Source organism: Saccopteryx leptura, chromosome 6, assembly GCF_036850995.1.
Source record: "Saccopteryx leptura isolate mSacLep1 chromosome 6, mSacLep1_pri_phased_curated, whole genome shotgun sequence".
Lineage (NCBI taxonomy): Eukaryota > Metazoa > Chordata > Mammalia > Chiroptera > Emballonuridae > Saccopteryx > Saccopteryx leptura.
Genome location: NC_089508.1, coordinates 109,869,012 through 109,890,189, shown reverse-complemented (window position 1 = coordinate 109,890,189; position 21,178 = coordinate 109,869,012). Strand labels below are relative to the sequence as shown.

The window sequence follows — 21,178 nt, the reverse complement described above, 5'->3', positions numbered from 1 at the left end:
TGTGTTGGGGTGGGCTAGGGGCAAGCAGAATCCTTGTAGCCTTGGTTTTGGGATTAAGCCTGTCCCACCCTTTTTGGTGTGAGGTGGTACAATCCTATCATGCCTCAGAGAAGTGACTTTGTATTAGAGACTTCCCTGTTATGTATATTGGATTAAGGGTTTGGATTTCTACACTATAAAATGGGGACGGAACGAGAGTTTGCCCTCTTGGTTCCTGAGGTTAGCATGAGAGAGCAGAGAGAATAGAGCCAGCAGCGGGAGGAGGCCACATGGAGAAGGCCAGGAAAAGCAGCCAAGATGGTGGAGTGCTGAGTGAGATGCCAGTTTGTGTAGAGTTTGTATCTGGGATAAGGAAGAAGATGGGGAACTGAGGAGAATAAGGCTGGTGAGCTAGAAACCTTTGATTCTAGGAAACTTGGATAAGTCAGTCGCTTTGTGAGCACTGAATGTGACTGGGTTTTGGAGCCCAGTGTGTATTTTTTACTTGCCCGCCGGGTGCAAGCTAGAATTAAAGACTATGGCCCACCAGTTTTTGGCTCCGCTGTTTCTTTACCGACTGTCCGAATCCAATGCGAACCTGCATGGGCCTGGCTGCTGTGATGGTAGCCCTGGTCTTGGCTCCTGGCTTTACACCGACTGTCCGAATCCAATGCGAACCTGCATAGGCCAGGCTGCTGTGATGGTGGCCCTGGCTCTGGCTCCTGGCTTTACACCAGCTATACCACTTTTAGGAATATACCCCAATAACACCATAGCACTGTTTCAAAAGGAGAAATGCACCCTCATGTTTATGGCAGCATTGTTCAAAATAGCAAAGATCTGGAAACAGCCCAAGTGTCCATCAGTGGACGAGTGGATTAAAAAACTTTGGTACATATATACTATGGAATACTACTCAGCCATAAGAAGTGATGACATTGGATCATTTACAACAACATGGATGGACCTTGATAACATTATACTGAGAGAAATAAGTAAATCAGAAAAACTAAGAACTATATGATTCCATACATAGGTGGGACATAAAAATGAGACTCAGAGACATGGACAAGAGTGTGGGGGTTACAGCATGGGGAGGAAGAGAGGGAGAGTTTTGGGAGAGGGGAAGGGAGGGGCACAAAGGAAACCAGTTAGAAGGTGACTGAAGACAATTGGACTTTGGGTGATGGGAATGCAGCATAATCAAATGTCAAAATAACCTAGAGATGTTTTCTCTGAACATATGTACCCTGATTTATCAATATCACCCCATTAAAATTAATTTAAATAAATAAATTCTCTGAAAGGATTAAGGTTTTCTGAAGAACTCCTTTTGCTTTCAATAAGAAACAAAATCTACATACCACCCTACACTGATCTTAGCTCTCCCTCCCTTCCTGGAATCCTGAGATTAACCTGTACCTTTAGGCAAAGGAGGAGAGATAGATACTGAAAGAATTTGTGAATATCTTTGATTGTATTACCTTGAAAGTTTTAAGGTTTTCTGTAAATCCCCTAGACAAATGTTAACCTTGTTAATGTTATGTAAATCTTGTCAAATGTCAATCTTGTTAAATGTTAATCTTGTAAATGATTATGTCATGCTGTCATGCCCCCCCCCCCACAAGCTGTATGTAATCAAAGAATATATAAGGAGCCTCTGAAATATACTTGGGGTTGCATGATTTGGGTCTGAAGAATCACCCATGTATGTCACCAGCTTAATCAATAAAACTCCTCAAAATTCATTTTTCGACTTGGTGTGTCTACAAGAACCCACTTAAGTGACTGTTGTACAGATAAATTATGCTCACTTTGTTAAAGATGGCACTGCCCACATGGAAGCCCATGGCCCAGGTGATATTAATTTGTGTTGGGGGCGGGCTCTAGGCAGGCAGGATCCTTGTAGCTTGGGGCTTGGTTTTAGGACTAAGCCTTTCCCACACTTTTTGATGTGGGATGGTGCAATCCCATCATGCCTCAGATCAGTGATTTTGGATTAGAGACTTTCCTATTTTGTATATTGGATTAAAAGTTTTGATTTCTAAACTATAAAATGGGGGCAGAACTGGAGCTTGCTCTCTCGGTTCCTCAGATTAGCATTAGAGAGGAGATCAGAGAAAGGCCACATGGAGGAGGCCAGGAGAAACAGCCAAGATGGTGGAGTGCTGAGAAGATAGTTCGTGCAGGGAGAAGGAAGAAGATGGGGAACAGAGGTTGTTGGGTAGATAAAATGTATTATGCTCACTTTGTTAAAGATGACGCTGCCCACGTGGAGGCTGTTGCCCAGGTGATAAATTAATGTGTGTTGAGAATCCTTGTAGCCTGGGGCTTGGTTTTGGGATTAAGCCTTTCCCACTCTTTTTGATGTGGGGTGGTACAATCCAATCATGCCTCAGAGAAGTGACTTTGTATTAGAGACTTCCCTGTTTTGTATATTGGATTAAAGGTTTGGATTTCTACACTATAAAATGGGGGCAGAATGAGAGCTTGCGCTCTTGGTTCCTGAGATTAGCATGAGAGAGCAGAGAGAGTAGAGCCAGCAGCGGAAGGAGGTCACATGGAGGAGGCCAGGAAAAGCAGCCAAGATGGCGGAGTGCTGAGTAAGATGCCAGTTTGTGCAGAGTTTGTATCTGGGATAAGGAAGGAGATGGGGAACTGAGGAGAATAAGGCTGGTGAGCTAGAAACCTTTGATTCTAGGAAACTCGGATAAGTCAGTAGCTTTGTGAGCACTGAATGTGAGTGGGTTTTGGAGCCCAGTGTGTGTTTTTACTTGCCCGCCGGGTACAAGCTAGGATTAAAGACTATAGCCCACCAGTTTTGGGCTCTGTTGTTTCTTTAGTGACTGTCCGAATCCAATGCAAACCTGCATGGCCCTGGCCCTGGCTTCTGGCTTTACAGAGGTGAATAAGTCTGGTGAGCTAGAAACCTTTGATTCTAGGAAACTCGGATAAGTCAGTAGCTTTGTGAGCACTGAATGAGTGGGTTTTGGAGCCCAGTGTGTGTTTTTACTCACCCACCGGGTGCAAGCTAGGATTAAAGATGATGGCCCACCAGTTCTTGGCTCTGTTGTTTCTTTACCAACTGTCCGAATCCAATGTGAACCTGCATGGGGCAGGCAGCAGTGATGGTGGCCACGGCAACTGGCTTCACAGTGAGGTACATACAGTACTTTTTAGAATCTGGGGTGCAGTACTTTACAACAATGAGTTATCCAGGTTTACAAATGACCTACTCCCAGAAGGCAAAGGGCAGAAACCCTAAGACTCCAACTCATTCTCTCCTGCACTAAGATACATACAGCCTCTTCCTCTTTACTCTAAAGCCTTTTTAGGGATAAAAGAGGAAGAAGAGGCCACCCAAGATACTGTCTAAACTTATTTAAATGAAAACTTTTAAAAATTTCCAAAAATGGTTACTCAAATTATCAGCTCAATTAAATGTTTGAATATTTGTTTGTTTTTTTCTTCTAGCTCTCTAGTTGGAAGGGGCTTGAAATAATATTCAGACTAGTTAAAACCAAAATAACTGAATGCTTTCTCTACACATCTAAGTCATGTGTTCAATTTGCCACCTTGCTATACAAAAATTCAGCTATGTTTATTCATACTGAGAGAATTATAGAAATATAAAGTCTAGAATTACAGTATACTTGAAGGTATTTGAAGTACATCCACACTACCCTTCTGGTTCTATAATCACTGATACTGCTTGCCCAGCAAATACTCTTCTCCACTTACTTTGCTATGAAAATAAAAGTGCTCTAAGAAGTCTTTACGGTCTGTTTTAATAAATCCTCTTCTACTACCTTCTTTAAAATTTTTCCAGGGATGGAAATGGCCATCCTTGCACAAAGCATAAAATATGTCTTTCTTCTATTATGTGAAATTTTGGTTTTTCTATTTCTTTTAGCCATTGTCCTCTGTGACACCCTTAGACAATCTCTCTTTTTTCCCCTTCCATTATGTTTCTCTGGGCTGTAAATCTGCAATTACTTAGCTCCCAACACAAAGTCTGAGTTCATAAATGAGTGCAGACAGGGATTTAATCTATGAGAGACTGAGATACATCTAGTTAGTTTAGTGACAACAGGAAACCATAGAGAGTGTGCAACCTAGTATACTGCTTCCTATTCATAATGTCTCAAAGTTTGTTTTTCCCTCCTTTTAAACTAACAGACTTTTAACATTTTGTTGAATTTATTGGTGTGACATTGTTTAATAGACATATAGAGGTTTCAGGTGCACAATTCTACATTCCAGCATCCTTATATTGCATTGTGTGTTCATCACCCCAAGTTAAATCTCCCTCCATTACATCTATCTCCCCTCCACTCTCCTCCACCTCCCCTCATCCCACTTTTCCCTCCTGCAATCCTCACACCGTTATCTGTGTCTGTAACAGAATTTTTTTTAATAAGTCACAATGTAACCTCAATCTTGGTAAAAATTTCCAGAGGTAATCTGAACAATGTGCATGTGTGTGTTTTTAGGTAGTCTGTAGAAACAGTAAAATTCAAATGGCAAAGTCAGACAACTTGACACACCATAATACATGTGTTTATTTAGTTAATATTACAATGGAAACAGGTTAAGAGTACTAGATTTGTATCCTCTAAAGAAGTTAATGATTAAGATTTTGATTTGTAAATTTCACTGTTCTTAACCATTAAAAGTCTATTTTCCAAAGAAGTAATAACATATATTATTATTAATGGACAGAACTAAACTTTCTGATTTAAGACCAAAAGCATATTTTTTCATTAAACTAAATAAATTTAGGGACATTTTAACTCTTGGTTACTGCTTTCAGGAAAGCACAAGTTCTTGAAGCAAATATACAGAAACATATTTTTCCATAGTGGTTTCAACCATTGTGTATCATGTCAATGATATAACCTGAAAGCACTAGATTTAATTCTCTCCCAACTGATCATTGTAATACACCCTGGTTTACATAAGCAATCAACCAACAAACTTGTATTTAGTGCCTACTATATACAAGCCAGCATATTAGAGCAATACAGAAAATACAAAGAAGTAAAATTATTGGTTCTAGCCCTGTTCAGGCTTCCAATATAGTTGATAAGATTAAACAGAGTCACAAATTACTCTACTTTCAATGTCTTTAAAAGAATAATGATGTGAACCAGACTGTACGTTAGAATCACCTATGCTGAAAAGTAGAGGAAGCAGGAAGATATCAAGGGACATCCTCAACATGGATTAAAGTCTGTCTGGATCAGATTTCTCAGTTTCAGGTTTAAGCGCTTCTTGAATCCCTTATCTGAAAGTGTTTCTGCCAGCCTCACACCTGTCACTGTCAATGTCTATATTCGAGAATTGTTTCATGGACCTCACGACAATGGAGCAATATAAAACATATACATACACAATATGTGAAAATATATTCTATCTATTCAAATCATATATAGGGTGATGCTGAACACAAGAAGTACAAGACTTGCCACTCTGCATGAGAGCAAGCTAACCCACACAATCATTTATTTACTATAAAACAAACAAGAAACTGCATGAAGGAAGTATGAAAAAAAATCTCCAGACTTCACTGAATACAAGCAAAAACAGAAAGACTAGAGGAAAGGATAAGAAAAGAGGACCCAGCAAAGAGGAAAGATTTTGAGGGGGCCTTTGGGAATGAGCCCCCTCCTCCAGCCTCACCCTCTGTGTCCTGAAGAATAACACCTGGGCTTAGCAAATAGAGAAAAGGAAAGCAGAGACGTTTTCCAACATCACAAATATAATTAAATATGTTAAGCAATAAAATAACTTATTAGGCACCGCTTGAAAGGGGCAACCCTCAGGGGCCTGACGGGCCCACTCTCTAGCCTGCAGGTAGCAGCTACACAACTGGGATTGACCAAGGCTCTGTGGGGACCGCCCGAGGTCCCGGCCCCAGTCTTGGAGAGAAACCGAAGCAGGAAACCCGAGTCTGTTGTAACTCTTTGGCCTGCACCTCTAGACGCTCCGGTGAGGGAGAAAACCTAGTGTAGTTGCAGCCACGCTTCCAGGCGGCCCCGGGGAAAGTGTGCCCTGCCCTCCGCGGCCTAAGGCAGACCAGCGTCCCGGGGTGCAGACCTTTAAAACCGAATGCGCCGGTTGTGAGCGGGCTGGAGGGATGGCTTCCATTACTACCCCTTTCCCGCCCCTGACCTCGAAACCTAAAAGCCCCTCGGTCCTTGTTCTCAGTGCCTTTCGGCTCTAAATGGGTGTCGGAAGGGGGGCTGTTCAATGCCTTGGGGTCGAAGCGCGGGACCGATTTTACTAAGCACCTGGCTCCGCTCTGGATGGAGTGGGAGTTGTGGAGGGGCTCGGAGAAGGATGCTTCCTTACCGGAGACTAGAAGGAAAGAGGAGTTGCCTACACTCTCCAAGTCCTTCCCATGAATTGGGGCTGGCTAAGGAAGAGCGGCGGCTCGATACTCCGCTAGGGGCACTAGACAGAATCCGGCCAGCGACGGGCGCGGCGGGGCGGGGCTGCGGGCCAGCTGCACACTCACCCCGGGGCGGCAACCGGGTAACCGTGGCCCGGCCTAAACAAACAGAAGGATCGGCTGGCCGGCTGAGGGTCAGCCCGAGTCGGCGACATTACCGAGTTCACGATCCGCACCTGCAGGACGGGGCGGAAGGAAAGATCGAAGTCACAGAGTGGGGAGCACAGAGGATGTAGAAGTACAAGGGCAGCGGAGGAAGGCGGGAGAGTAAAAGGGGAGAAGGGGGCCTGCAAATCTTCCCCCTTTTCAAGCAAAACGTCCGGTTCTACCTTTGTTGCGCGTATTTCCCGGGTCTCTTAACCCGAAGACCTGAAGCACGCAGTGTCCTGGCCCGGACTTTGGCCCATAGCACACTAACCCCTGGCATATTTTCCCTCTTACACCCAGCCTCCCTTTCTCCTCATTCTCCCCTCTGAGCTCGGGCTCAGAGAGGAGTGATCCGGGACGTGCAAGTGCCATTACGGAATACGGCGCCGGACTCCAGGTTCTCGGGTTGAAAGTCCTCCACGCTGTAGGCGCGGCTCTTGAGGGCGGTGGCGTAGTAGTCGACTGGCTCCTCCGCAGCGTTGTCCATCCAACTGAGGCACAGGATGCGCTGGAAAGAGCGCTTGAAGTTGTCCGAAAGAAAGCCATAGAGAATGGGGTTGGCGCAGCTGTTGGCATAGCCGAGGATGACTGACAGCTGGCTCACCGTGGCGTCGTCCTGCTCTCCGAACACATTTACCAGCTGCACTACGTAGAAAGGCATCCAGCAGATGACAAACACCATCACCACCATCATCACCATCAGCGTGATCTTACGCTCTGAGCGCTTGCGCTGCTGCCAGCCGGCCTTGAGGGCTACCATGCGCATTTTTGCAATGATGAGCACGTAGCACAGGCAGATGGCCCCAACAGGCAGCAGGAAGCCCATAAGAAACGTGTACAACACGAAGCCCACCAGCCAGCGCTGGGCGGGTTCCGGCATAAGCATGTTGCAGGCCACCGTGCCATCACGGTTGGCTGCTGCGTGCGAGAAAACCACGATGGGTAGAATAACCAGCAGTGACAGCAACCACACCCCCAAATTCACCACCTTGGCCACGGTGGGCCGGCGGTAGCGTGCTGCCTTGATGGGGTGCACCACGGCCACGTAGCGGTCCACGCTGAGCACAGTCAGACAGTAGATGCTGGTGAACATGTTGACTGCGTCCACACTGAGCACGAGGCGGCAGAGCAGGGCACCGAAGGGCCAGTGGCGAAGCAACATAGAGGTGACTAAGAAGGGCACACTGAGCATGAGCAGCTCATCGGCAATGGCCAGGTTAAGGATGTAGATGTTGGTGGCCGTCTTCATCTTGGCGTAGCGCAGGATTACATAGATGACCATGGAGTTCCCACACAGCCCCACCAGGCACACCACGGAATAGATGAAAGAGATGAGGATGGCGCTGCCCTGGCCCTCGCTTAAGGTCCCGTTCTGGGACGCATTTCGCCCCGGCTCTTCCATGCCGTCCGCAGCGCCGGCCACGGGGCCCCTGCTACCGCCGTCTTCGCCACAGCTGCCCGGGCTGAGGGTAGGAGAAGAGGGAGAGGAGGCGGTGCCATTGGGGAACATCTCAGCTGACGGGGGCGACCGGGCTGCTGGCGTTGGGGAGCTCACCTCACGCCCCTGCCACCTGCGCCCTTGCTAGGCACCCGGGCCTCCTGCCGGAGCTCACTGCCGCCAGGCGCCTGCGGGGAGCGCACAGAGGCTGCGGAGAGCGCGGCGCCGACCTGCACCCGCGGGGCGCATCGCCCAGCTGCTGCCTGCGCGCAGCCGCCTGCTGCTCCCGGGCGCCAGGCTACACGCGAGCGTGGAGAGGGGCAGTCGGGAGACCCGCGCCCCGAGCCGCACAGCCATTAACTGGCGCGGCTATGGGCTGGTGAATGATTAATAGGCACCACCAGCGCGTCAGGAGCTACGAAAGGGAAGGAGGGAGAAAAACGGAGGCAGGCAATATAGGAGGCATATCGCCCCTCGACCATGTTTTCCCCTTTTCAGTCCTGCTTTCCGAGCAGGTGCTTCTGGGGCTCCCCTGCAGCACCCTATCCCTATACCTAGGGGGAACCTGCGAAGTTTCTCCGCCTTCCTGGAAGGTGGGTGGGGATCAAAGGTGTAGATTCTGTCCCATCCCGCCGGCCCCTCTCCAAGGCAAAAACTGAAGCGGACCCCAGACAGCTTGGAGTTCATCCCACTTACCCTCAGCGGCTGTTCCGCCCTGAGGGACCCTTAACCCCACTCCGGTCCAATCGTCCGGGGCCCTAACCTCCACCTTCCGCCCCGTTTGCCCTGCCCCTCAGACCCGCCGCAGATGCTTCCAGTTTGCTTACCTAGGGCGCGCTGTCGCCAGCCCCGCGCCGAGGTGGCCACTGCAAAGTGCCTGTGCAGTCTCGCTAGCGCGGTGACGTTCTCATTGCGGTCTAACTCCTTTCTTCGGGCGAACTCCAATACAAGAGTCCACGCAGATACTCTTCGAGTCACCGATACCGACCCGAAGCCGGGAGCCTTCGGGGGAGGGACAACAGTGCGTTAGGGGGTTCAGTGTTACATCCCCGCGGCAGCTCTCCGCCGGCAGGGTGTTCGGGGGCCCGGGTAAACCACTGCGAATCTGTTATTAATGCGTGTGTAGTGCCCAGAGCCCCGTGCGTCTCCCGGAGGATGTCGACTGCAGAAAGCAGGGAGCGCGGCTGGGAGTGCGCAAGGATCCCGCGGCTCCCTCCCCAACGTGCCGCGCTCCGTATTGGAAATCCATCTGGTTGCTCACCGGGGAGAGATACCGCTGCGCGGCTTGGAAAGACTCCTCCGCGTCCCTGCTGTACTTTGTCCCCGGGAGAGTTGGCGGGCTTCGCAAGGAAGAGTGTAAGGCCTGGGCAAGCAGAAACGTCAGCTCCTCCAAACCCACACGGGGCGGGCCGCGCAGGTGACCAGATCTGCCACCAAATTCAGAAATGGCAGGATGGCCTTCGAATCTCCAATGCCTTCTAGGATTTCAGCCTTTACCGAGGCTCCTGGGCTTGAGATTCGGCTTCCCTTTACGTGTCTAAACTTTTAAGACACAAAAATCGATGTAGGCAAGCCTAAAGCTTGCCCATTTCATTTAAGTTCTGTGTAAAACAAAACAAATTATAACCACAAAGTCCAATTACTGTGATTTTTAACGCCTTCTGAGACTTTCCACCATCCCTGGTCCAGGCTCCCCTTTGGCTTTCTAATCAGTTCAGTCCAAAGAAGAACGATTCCATCCAACTGCCATATTTCTTTTCAGATTCCTTCAAGTGTTTATATGAGAAGTGCAGGTGCCCAGGCAGGCTGGCCTGCAGCAGACTAGGGCTGGGCCTCTCTCCAGCTGTAGCTCTGTCTCCAGTTTCTCTTCCTCCTTCCTCTCAATGGAGGGCACCCACTGTGCTGAGAGTCTCAGCTTTCCCTCCCATCAATGCAGTTTCACTAAGAGGCAAATTTAAACAGAAATTAAGTTCCTCACGGAGGCTATTTGTACCACAGTCCAGAATGCAGAATGCAGAAGTGGATGAAGAAAAAAAAAAAAAAAAGGACAATTCCTATTGCCTCCTTCCTTTATGAGGTAATCATTTGCATATGTGTTTTAGTTCTCAAAGCTAAGTGCTCTGGCAAAGGATAGAATAGCTTTTGTGGTGTGTTGGTTATAGCAATCAGAGATAAAATAAATGGCAGGCTCTCATAGGAATATGTGCTATGGAAATTGAATTATTACGACGTGCTAGGAAGGTATTCAAAATTTTATAAGGCTCAACCTGTTTTACTCGTTGCTTTATCTAAACAAATTACTTTCAAATTAAGTGTGGGATTGGTGATTAGTTTTTAGATTGGTGATTAAATTTTTTAAAAATATAGCATGTATGGAGAAAAACCGAATGTTTATCAGGTTTGTTTGTTTTTGTTTTTTTTTTCATTTTTCTGAAGCTGGAAACAGGGAGAGACAGTCAGACAGACTCCCACATGTGCCCGACCGGGATCCACCCGGCACGCCCACCAGGGGCGATGCTCTGCCCACCAGGGGGCGATGCTCTGCCCCTCCGGGGCGTCGCCATGTTGCGACCAGAGTCACTCTAGCGCCTGAGGCAGAGGCCACAGAGCCATCCCCAGCGCCCGGGCCATCTTTGCTCCAATGGAGCCTTGGCTGCGGGAGGGGAAGAGAGAGACAGAGAGGAAAGTGCGGCGGAGGGGTGGAGAAGCAAATGGGCGCTTCTCCTGTGTGCCCTGGCCGGGAATCGAACCCGGGTCCTCCGCACGCTAGGCTGACGCTCTACCGCTGAGCCAACCGGCCAGGGCCCTATCGGGTTTTTTTAAATGTGGGGTTTTTTGTTTTTGTTTTCCCCAGAAAATCCTTTTTGCTAGCCAAGACTCATAATGTTTTAGATGCTTTGTTGGCAATCAGTGACTAAAGACACCTGGCTATTCCTCAGGGGGCTGATAAAACACAGCTCTGTTCAGAATTGGTGTTGACTTTGCAGCTCATCTTAGGGAAGGTTCTCAATTTAGTGGTAGCCTCATATATGGTGTAAAAAACAACAACAACAACAAAAATACTTAAGACCTGAAAAAAGCATGCCTTTCCATTTCTGAAGTGGTTTCTATGATGAATTATTTATTCATAAAAAGAGATTGACAATGAGATACCACTTTACATCCACTAGGGTGGCTGTAATATTTTTTTAAGAAAATAACAAAATATGGAGAAATTGGAACCCTTATGTGTTGCTGGTGGGAATAAAAAAGGATACAGCTGCTTTAAACTGATGATTCCTCAAAAAGTTCAGCGTAGAATTGTCATAGAACCCAGCAATTCCACTTGTGGGTATGTACGCTCCCTCCCCCAAATAAAATTGAAAACAGATATTTGAACAAACACTTGTACTTGAATATTCTTAACAGCACTATTTAAAATAGCCAAAGAGTCATGCAGGCCAAATATCCATCAACTGGCAAATGGATAAATAAAATGTAATATATTCTCACAGTACATTAATCATCCATAAAAAGGAATGAAGGACCAATACCTGCTACAACATAGATGAACCTTGAATATGTTGGCAAAGTGAAAGATTCCAGGACACATGTATTGCATGATTCCGTTTATATTAAATGTCTAGATCAGGCGAATCCCTAGAGACAAAGCAGATTAGAGGCTGGCAGGGGTTGAGGGGGAGAGGGAATGGGGAATGACTGCTTAACGGAGATGGGGTTTCTTTTGGGGTGATGAAAATGTTCCAAATTGGGCAATGGTGGTTCTTACACAATATGGAGCATGTACTAAAAACCACTGATTTGTACATATTAAAAATGGTTAAAATGATGAATTTTGTATCATGGGAAGTTTGCTTCAATAAAAGGAGAGATTGAGATGGATATGAGCCAAGCAGTATTCATTAATCTTTTCAGTCATATATTTCTTAACATTGTACATGAACACATGAACAAATAAAAAGAAGCAAAGCCCAACATTTCTGGGTTAAACAACTTGTAATTGGAGTTCAGCTGTTTTTTAAATTATATTAAGAGCATGAGCCCAGTAAGAAATCTGCCTTCCTCTTAGACCTCAATCTGATATAAACATTTCCTAATGGAACAGGAGCCCGAATACAGGTGTGGGATTGTTGTGATGTGGAAGAGACATGGCAACTGAGAAGTCAGGAGTCTACATCTTCATGCCTTGTTTAAAAACTTTAAAAAAAAAGTTACATATCTGAAGTATCTAAAGCTTTGAAAAGCTTAGACTGAGCTAGTTTTCTCCATGACAGTTACTAGTCCTCCCGTCCTCCCTTCTTTCATTACTATCTTTTGTATGTCTCTGTGATAGGAACATTTCTAGGTATGAGAGAGGAAAGAAAATAGCTTCCCAGAAGGGGATGATGAAAAGTCCTGAATTAGGAAGTTGCAGATTCTTAGCAGACTGATTTTCTTTCCCTATCTCACTTCTCTCCTACAAACCACACTCCCTGTGCTACTGTGTGCCAGGTGTATACTGTGATTACTGTATTTATCACACTGTGTTATGACTTTTTTGTGTGCTTATCTAAATCTGTAAGTTGGTTGAGAACAGGGGCTATATTGTTTTCATCATTATATCTCCAGCACCCAGGACAGCACCTGGAAAATCGCCCAAGGCCTCTTTACATTTCCCAGGCATTTCATGAATAGCACCTTCTTCTTTTTCTAAGCCATAACAGGTACATGCAAGATAATCAACTTTGGACCTCATGCAAAAAAAAAAAAAAAAAGCATTAATATATGTGTAAGATTATTATCTGTAATAATCTCTTATGCATTTAAATTATTCTGAACAATTTCAATTTACATGTCCTATATCAACAATTTTCATGCTGATGACTCATACAATGCTTATTCTCAGTCTTAAATTTCTTGGCTGAGAAACGGCTCTGGGACATGGGTAGTACATAGCTTAGTAGCTAATGATGGCTATTTAATAGTATCATGCAGTGTGAGAACCATTGTACATGGAAGGTTGTTTCTTTTTAATTGCAGTCCCGAGTCTCAGTTGGTTTGGTGGAATAGTAATTATCAGCAGCTCAAATTCTGCATCTGTCAAAATCATTATTAATGTGCTTTTTCCATTTAGAGTCTATGATGATCTTCAGTGAGTTTCTCTAATTCATGCCATTGGTGGAGGGCTGGCTGGAATATAGGGAGCACTATAAAGGGAGCACTTCCTGACATGTCTGCATGACATCATCAGAGTTGTGTTTATAAACACTTGTCTAGGCAGATGGGCTATAAAGGGTGAGCAACACTGAGCAATATGGCTCAAAGCACAGATGAATATTCCTTAAGGATTGTTTGTCACTAAACAGTTAACATGATGACAGTCTAATAAGAAAGTCACTGGAATGCAAAAGTGGCTGAGGGTCTAAGGACCAATCCTGGATTTTATTTCTCAGGGATGCCCCATCACCTCACAGCAGTCTGGTAGCCTGTGGTTAAATTTATCACCAATCTCATCAAACTTGCCTCCGCCTGCTGATTTCCTCTTGCCTCTTCTGTGAAATAGCATGACAGAGCCATTTTGTGCCTTCAAAAAAAAAGGACACACAGTGTGACCATTCATTTATTCCCTATGGATTCTCTACACCTAAATAATATTTCTAAGAACAATAATTCAACCATACAGGAAAGTATTCATTATTATTAATGGATAAATAAAAGTAGGATGAAAGCAGCCACATGTGACCTGTATTATTTTGAACAGTTTTTACTGGTAACACATTTTTCTATAATGTAGTCTTTGTTAGTCAAGGATTCCAAGATCTATTGCATTGGTTTCAAACAATTTTTCCAAAAAGTTTTGAGGACATTTCTTTTTTGCAGAAACAAAAAATGCTTTCAAAGTCACAAAACCATAGTTTTTTCTCTTTTGATAGATGTTTGATTTTTAGCAAAATATTTGAACACATAAAACAAATCACCCATTATTTGAGAAAAGGCTGTTCCTTCAGAGTGGGTTGTATCTGTCGGTCAGCTTCACCAGCTAAGGAACAGCTCCAACTGAGCAAAGGGCTGGATGTGGGAAGTAAAGCTGGTTTTGTAGATGAAAGCTATGTAGTCATTCATCTTTTTTTTTAAGATACAAAAAGTTATATATTTTTCTATAAAAAAGCATGTCATTAGAAAGTAATTTAAATCTATGTGGCCATCATAATATGTGATGGTGATATTGTTGCTCTTATTCCATTTTAAGTATGGTGAGGCAGAATCCTAAGTACATTCTCCATCAGCTGTAAGAGTGCTTTGTCTGGATAACATGCAGCGACTTAAATGACCTCTTCTTCTTTTCCACAATTAAGATGGACTCGGTCAGTAGTGAGTCTGTGTTGAAGGCATCTGTCTCCTGCTGGAGGTGGGATGGATGAGGAGTGGTGTCTGGGACCTGTGGGCTCAGAACCACAGGGAGTGGTCCAGGACAGGAATGCATGGATCACCCACTCCTTCCTCTCGAGGGGAGGGTGGGCTGCCTCCCACAGACCAACACTGGGCCCTACCTCAGCTCTTATTTTTTCACAAGGCATGGGATGGCACTGTACCTTGTACTGAGGAAACAGCCTCTGTGACAGCCTCACCTGTCCTTTCCTGTTGGAAGAAGGAGCCAGGAAGCTAGCACAGTCCAGGGAGGGCTATCTGCCCTAGATTAGGAAGTCACTATTCTTTGTTGACCATTTAAGTGAACTAAAATTTTATCACTTTTATACTGGTTCCTGATACTATATCCTGTGATTTAAAACAAAATCATAGAAGTAAAATTTAGACTAGAGTAGAACAGACTAAATTCGTGTATGGTCAATTTTTTGCTCCAATGCTTAGTGAAAAAGAAATGGGAACTAATATCAGACATCAGACTCCTACTCTTTATAAACACTGCTGTGTTTTTAATCAAAACCAAGTCATTTATTCATTAATTTATCATACATTTATTGAGTGCCCACTGGGTGGCAGGCACTGTTTTAAGGTTACTGGAAATACAATGGCAAAGATTAGTTTACTGTGGAATTCTAATGAGGAAGAAAGAGAATAAACATTGACACTCAAGTAACATAATTGTATTTCATAATAAGGTCTAAGGAAAAAAATAGGGATAAGGGGCCGGAGAGTGCTGAAGAGGTTGGGTGCATTTAACCTGGGTTAGATAGAAAGGAAAGGGAAGGAGATGATGCTTGAGAAATCCTGAGTGTAAAGGAGTCCACATTTGGGGCAGTTGGGGTTTGAACATTTTTATCTCCCTTTTATATATATTCAATACAATAGATATTTCTAAACTTTTAAGCCCTGAATGTGTATTGCTTTTTAAATAAGGTAAAAGTAATAAAAGCATTTTTGTTAATTGAAAGAAATACTCTAGGTCAGTGTCCCCAACCTTTTTTGGGCCTCTGACCGGTTTAATGACAGAAAATATTTTCACGGACCGGCCTTTAGGGTGGGACGGATAAATGTATCACGTGACTGAGACAAGCGTCAAGAGTGAGTCTTAGACGGATGTAACAGAGGGAATCTGGTCATTTTTAAAAAATAAAACATCGTTCAGACTTAAATATAAATAAAACAGAAATAATGTAAGTTATTTATTCTTTCTCTGCGGACCGGTACCAAATGGCCCACGGACCAATACCGGTCCACGGCCCAGGGGTTGGGGACCACTGCTCTAGGCCATAATGTGTCTGCTCTATTTAATGAAGCATTCACTGATTTATTGTATCCTTAATTATTTTTACTTTCATAAAAACACTAATAAATTTATTCTATTAATTACCATGTTATAATGCAAAATAACAGCAAACAAAGTATACGCAGCAGAGGATGGTAGAAGGAACTGAAACAGGAGCTGGAGTTGTCCAGTGTCTTCTGGATGACCTCTATAGCCCCAATGGCCAGATGGTCTCAGGTGTGCTTGAGTTGGCTACACCTACCTCTTAGAATTACCATGGCAATATACATTACAAAATGATGTTTGTGAAAGCATGGTATAGTTTTCTAATGCCAAACTTCAGGCTTATACCACATAGTTTCCATGTATTTAACCTTGTGCAGGTTTTTGAGCTATCTGTGCCTCAGTTTCCTCTTTCATAAAGTGAAGATAATAATGCATCTACCTGATAGGGTTGTTAAAGGGGTTAATTATGTTCAAAGGATTTAGAACAATGTCTGGCATGTATTAAGCACTGTAAAAGTATTTGGCTTTTATAAAATAATATCTGAAGTATGAATTACAATGAAACATTATTTTTTAGTCAGTTAAAATAAGTTAAGAATTTCATTTTTGCTTCTTGCTCATGAACTTAATTCAGTTCATCTAGCATTCACTTATTCACTTATGCGACACAGTCTCATAATTGGGCACTGTGAACTATGGCTCATTCAGGGGTTTTTAGTACATGTCACACATTCAGCTAAAACACCTCTAAAATGTTGAATGCAGTTTATCCATATCATAAGGATTTGAACTAACCACTGTATGCATTGACTCAAATTACTCAACTATTTGAATATTATACAGGCATAGCCTGAAGTTGCTGTAACTTTTCTTTTTGTCTCAGTTTCCAGTGAGACTCCCAAGCTCCCAAAGTGATAACTATAGTTGGAAAATGTATTTGCATTCTAAAGAGAGGTACTAATCCACACCCATCAATCCATCACCCAGCTCCACTCTATATGTAAAAGTAGAAAGGAAGGTTGATGGCGATTGCTTCCTTAGAATTTTCAGATTGCTGTGCAGTCCCACTCATGGAAGATGGAAAGTGGGTTCTTACCAAGTCAACAAAGCAGAGGACTTCTATATAAACACTTAGAGTTTGTGAAGTGTCCCCTGAGGTTGGTAAGACACCGAGGCTGGTGCCTGATTTCTAATTGAGCAAGAGACCTGCTGGCATGTCTGCAGATGACAGAACAAAGTGAAATGGCTACAGATGGAAAGAGCAGAAAGTAGGAGAGAGGTGGTGTTTCCCATGAGCAGGAATAAACAGCACTGTAGGCAGACAGGTGGAGCAAACAACTTGTTGGCGCCACTCTGCCTGACAGTGATGCAACCTCAGCAGGAAGTCTGTGTAACAAAGGGGGAGCTGAGTGGGGAATATATCTGGTCTACTGATGAGGATGCAGGCAGGACAGCAAAGGGCTCAGTGGGAGGTCTCTAAAAGGGGAGGGTGTGTGTGTGATGTGAAGAACCCACTCAAGAACTTCTCAAGAGAAAGAGCCACTACCAGAGTATACCAATGCACAATTATAATTGCACCAATAGGGAAAAGGTTTTCTGTCTGTGAGGGTTTTCCCTCTCCCCTGCAGGAACCAAAGACAGAGAAAGGAGTAAGTGAAGTGAAGTGGAAAAATAATGTAAAGAAATAATAAAGAACCCAACCTCTCCCCGCTTTTCTTACTACAGAACCCAAGCATGAGTCAGGCTGAATGAAATTGGTACAGGGATGAGGAGCTTTAAACTGAATGAGAAATTAATGTGTTGATTTAGAAAGAATTGCTTTTTGCAGTGTATGTAAATGAGACCGTTAATATCTGAAAGTGAATAAATAGTTATGGGGTCTGTGTTATAAATCTTACCATCTATGATTCTGGAGTATTTAACCCTTCTAACCACACTTTAAGGAAGTTTCTAGTTGCCATCTTTACTTTGCAGATGCAGAAACCAAAGCACAGAGAGGTTAAATATCTGGCTCAGGTAACACAGCTAAAAAATGTCAGAACTCAGACATGACTAACAATATAGCCTAAAGTTTATGCTCTTAACCACCATGCCACATTGCTGTGGTCTGATCTCTCAGAACTCACTCAATTAAAGGGTGTTTTTGATGTCAAGAAATGACGTAAACAGCAAATCTGTCCTTTCAGCGAACCCAGCAATTACTTCAGTTTTCTCTATGTTGCTTAATCATTTGAAAGTAACAAATTTGCCCTCAATTAGAAATTTAGAATAATATGTTTTGAAAAAACTTAACCTTAGTAAAGTATTATCACAAGGAATTTAAGACTGATGAACCATTATTATATCTGTGACAAAGAAAATGCATTTTCCATGAACTGCTGACAGTCAGCACTGCAGGCAGCTCAGCAATTTCTTTGCCTGAGTATTTCTGTGTAATTTTTTCTTACTTTATTCCTGTGTTGTTGTCAGGCTTCACTTTTGCTCTTGTTCAGGCATATACACAACAAGCAGTGAATCAGCATGGTCACTAGATAAGGAAGGACTAAGAGCTGCTTTGAAATTTGTACTGACTCTATGAAATTACAGTTAAAATGTATTCACAGAAAAGGAACAGGGAGTGCTGTTGAAGCAAAATCAATTAAAAATAAGTAAATTTCCCAACACTAGAAAAAGTGCATGCACATTGCAAGTGGTCTAGTGGCTTTGCACTTGAACCTTCGGTGATTTGACTGACAGCTATAATAAAGATGAAAATATACAGATGCCAGATTAATTCAGATGGGGGCACATTCTTTCCTAATTTGAAATGTTATGCAGCCTGACCTGTGGTGGTGCAGTGGATAAAAGTATTGACTTGGAATACTGAGGTCACCAGTTTGAAACCCTGAGCTTGCCTAGTCAAGGCACATATGGGAGTTGATATTTCCTGCTCCTTCCCCCTCCTCTCTCTAAAATGAATAAATAAAATCTAAAAAAAAAATCTTTAAAAGATGTATGCCTTCACTAAACAATTAAGTGGAAAATTAGTATTGTTAGTGCATAAAAATGCCTTAACTCACTAGCGGATAGTCACCTAAGACAAAATAATGTAAAATTAATCACACTTGTGCATGAGACTAGACTAAACCAAAATGATTCTACTTTATTAGTTATTTAAGGTAACCAACTTTTTTACAATGAAGAGGATGCCTGACCAGGTGGTTGCGCAGTGGATAGAGCATCAGACTGGGATGCGGAGGGCCAAGTTTCGAGACCCCCAGGTCACCAGCTTGAGTGCGGGCTCATCTGGTTTGAGCGAAGCTCACCAGCTTGGACCCAAGGTTGCTGGCTCAAGCAAAAATCACTCAGTCTGCTCTAGCCCCCTGGTCAAGGCACATATGAGAAATCAATCAATAAACAACTAAGGAACCGCAATGAAGAATTGTTGTTTCTTATCTCTCTCCCTTCCTGTCTGTCTGTCCCTATCTGTCCCTCTCTCTGACTCTCTCTGTCTCTGCCACAAAAAAAAGGAAAAGAGGACAAAAATAAATTGAAGAAAGCAATATCATAAATAAAAGAAACATTTTATTCATTGCAACAATAATACACTATAAAATGATAAATACATAATAAAAACATTTATAATATTTTATGTTGCAATTATGCTTACATGCCTATTAATTTTTAATAATAATTGTAAGAAAAAGTACTCATTTAGTAAAACTAAATACTGTATCAAACAAAACCACTAATTTGTTGTGATATTTGGGTGTATTTATCATTTCCTAATTAAAAAACATCTGTTTTATGCAACTATTTAATCAAAATGCATTATATAGATATGGTTTGTGGTTAGATTTCCACTTTAAAACTCAAATTTCAAGAAAATACTGGTAAATAAAATTATATGTATTTGGAAATTATTAAATAGATAATGAATTACTAAAACGTGAATTGTGCTTACCTGTCTATGATTGAATACTTACTGAGAAAGAAATAATCATGAGTCTACAATGTCGTATGAGCCATGTTGTGTTTCAGTAAGAAGTACACAAAGCCATTTGTGTGCTCAGTATATCGTGCGCTCTCTCAAAGTCTCCCATGCGGAGCACATGCATCTCATAATTGCATCTGGCCGCACTGTACTGACTGATCCTTGCCGAATTGTCATGTCAAATACAAATATGTCACATCACACACAATGGATCGACTCTGCATCGATCAAATACGAACATTTACAGATTAGTCTTCCAATATCAAAAAGGAAGACATGTAGGAGGACACTTTTCAAGGGAGGATGGAACTTAAAAAAGGACTGTCTTCCCTAAAGGAGGACGATTGGTCACCTTAATTTATTAGACTTTTTTTTATGGAAAGAGTTTAAATAATTGCAATATTTTTCTCTCTAAATGTGAGGAGTGAGAGATCTGATTTTACACCTGCAAATTTTTGCACTTATTTATTTTCTTGGAAAAGTCTACCCAATTCTATTTTGTGAAAACACATGCTCTTAAAATCCACCAGGGGGAGATTTTAACATTGAAAACTTCAACAAAAAGTTTTAGATCTGATGTAGTTGCATTTCACCTGAGAGCTGGAACAATTTATATCTTAAACTAAGCCTTGATGATAAAGTTTACATCTTTATAAATCTACCCAAGATATTCCAGCTATATTAAACCAGCACTGAGGCTAGAGAGAACAGATGAACTGTTATCTCGGCAGAGAATACAAGAAATGATTAGTATGTCTGGGGGAGGAGAGTTGGGTGTGGATGGGATGAGACCTTAGGTTTCTAGAGATAGAATTAGATGACACAGGATCTCTGGTCATTGCCACAATGTGCACTGTCAGTAATTCTTGGTTTTTCCACTGATGTATAATACGTTGATTTAGTTCCTTGGGGCAAGCTTCAAGACTTAAAGTAACATGCAAATCTTTGTAAAAATGATGAGAGAAGAAAATTTTAAAATGTATGTAAAGAATATTTTTGAGGCAAGTTTTTTTTTTGAGGGAAGACATTACTGCAGAAATCTCTGGATAACCAACACCACTGGAATATATCAAATCACCTGTTTGTATCGAGCTGTAAGAACATATGCCATCAAAATTTCACTATATATTTTTTTCATTGATTTTAGACAGAGAGAAAAACATTGATTTTTTTGTTCCACTTATTTATGCATTCATTGGTTGATTTTTATTTGTGTCCTGACCTGGGATTGAACCCACAACCTTGGTATATTGGGATGATGCTCTAACCAACTGAGCTACCTGGCCAGGGCCCAGTAAACTTTTAAAAAGAGATAAACTCTACAAAGAGTTCTGTAATAACAGGTGAGATGCAATGTGTTCTCTAAAGTTTGATTAACCCCTGTAACATATGGAGGTGTTCCTCATACCCAGTTTAACACCTGCAGTTTTGTGGATTGTTTCCAGAACTGAGAAACAAGATAAAAAGACCACTGCTGCTGGTTTGGCCACTTCC

General features: G+C 42.9%; 1 protein-coding gene across 3 annotated transcripts; it reads right to left on the bottom strand.

Moving 5' to 3' along the window:
* Nucleotides 1–4,533: 4,533 nt before the first annotated feature.
* On the bottom strand, nt 4,534–10,274 carry SSTR1 (somatostatin receptor 1). 3 transcript variants are annotated; one of them, XM_066342995.1, is made up of 3 exons: nt 9,280–10,274; nt 8,846–9,020; nt 4,534–8,433 (listed from the first exon to the last, which is right to left on the bottom strand). In XM_066342995.1, exon 3 carries the CDS (start codon nt 8,088–8,090, stop codon nt 6,918–6,920), a length of 1,173 nt encoding a protein of 390 aa, XP_066199092.1. In that variant the 5' UTR covers nt 8,091–8,433; nt 8,846–9,020; nt 9,280–10,274; the 3' UTR covers nt 4,534–6,917. The 3 variants fall into 3 exon arrangements, with proteins under 3 accessions (XP_066199092.1, XP_066199093.1, XP_066199094.1); XM_066342996.1 differs by having other exon boundaries at nt 4,534–8,043; XM_066342997.1 differs by lacking the exons at nt 8,846–9,020; nt 9,280–10,274 and adding an exon at nt 8,715–8,805 and having other exon boundaries at nt 4,534–8,043.
* Between the last annotated feature and the right edge of the window lie 10,904 nt (nt 10,275–21,178).

Excerpts from the sequence above, each read along its gene's own strand:
- SSTR1 (XM_066342995.1), bottom strand. The coding sequence starts at position 8,090 with ATGTTCCCCAATGGCACCGCCTCCTCTCCCTCTTCTCCTACCCTCAGC.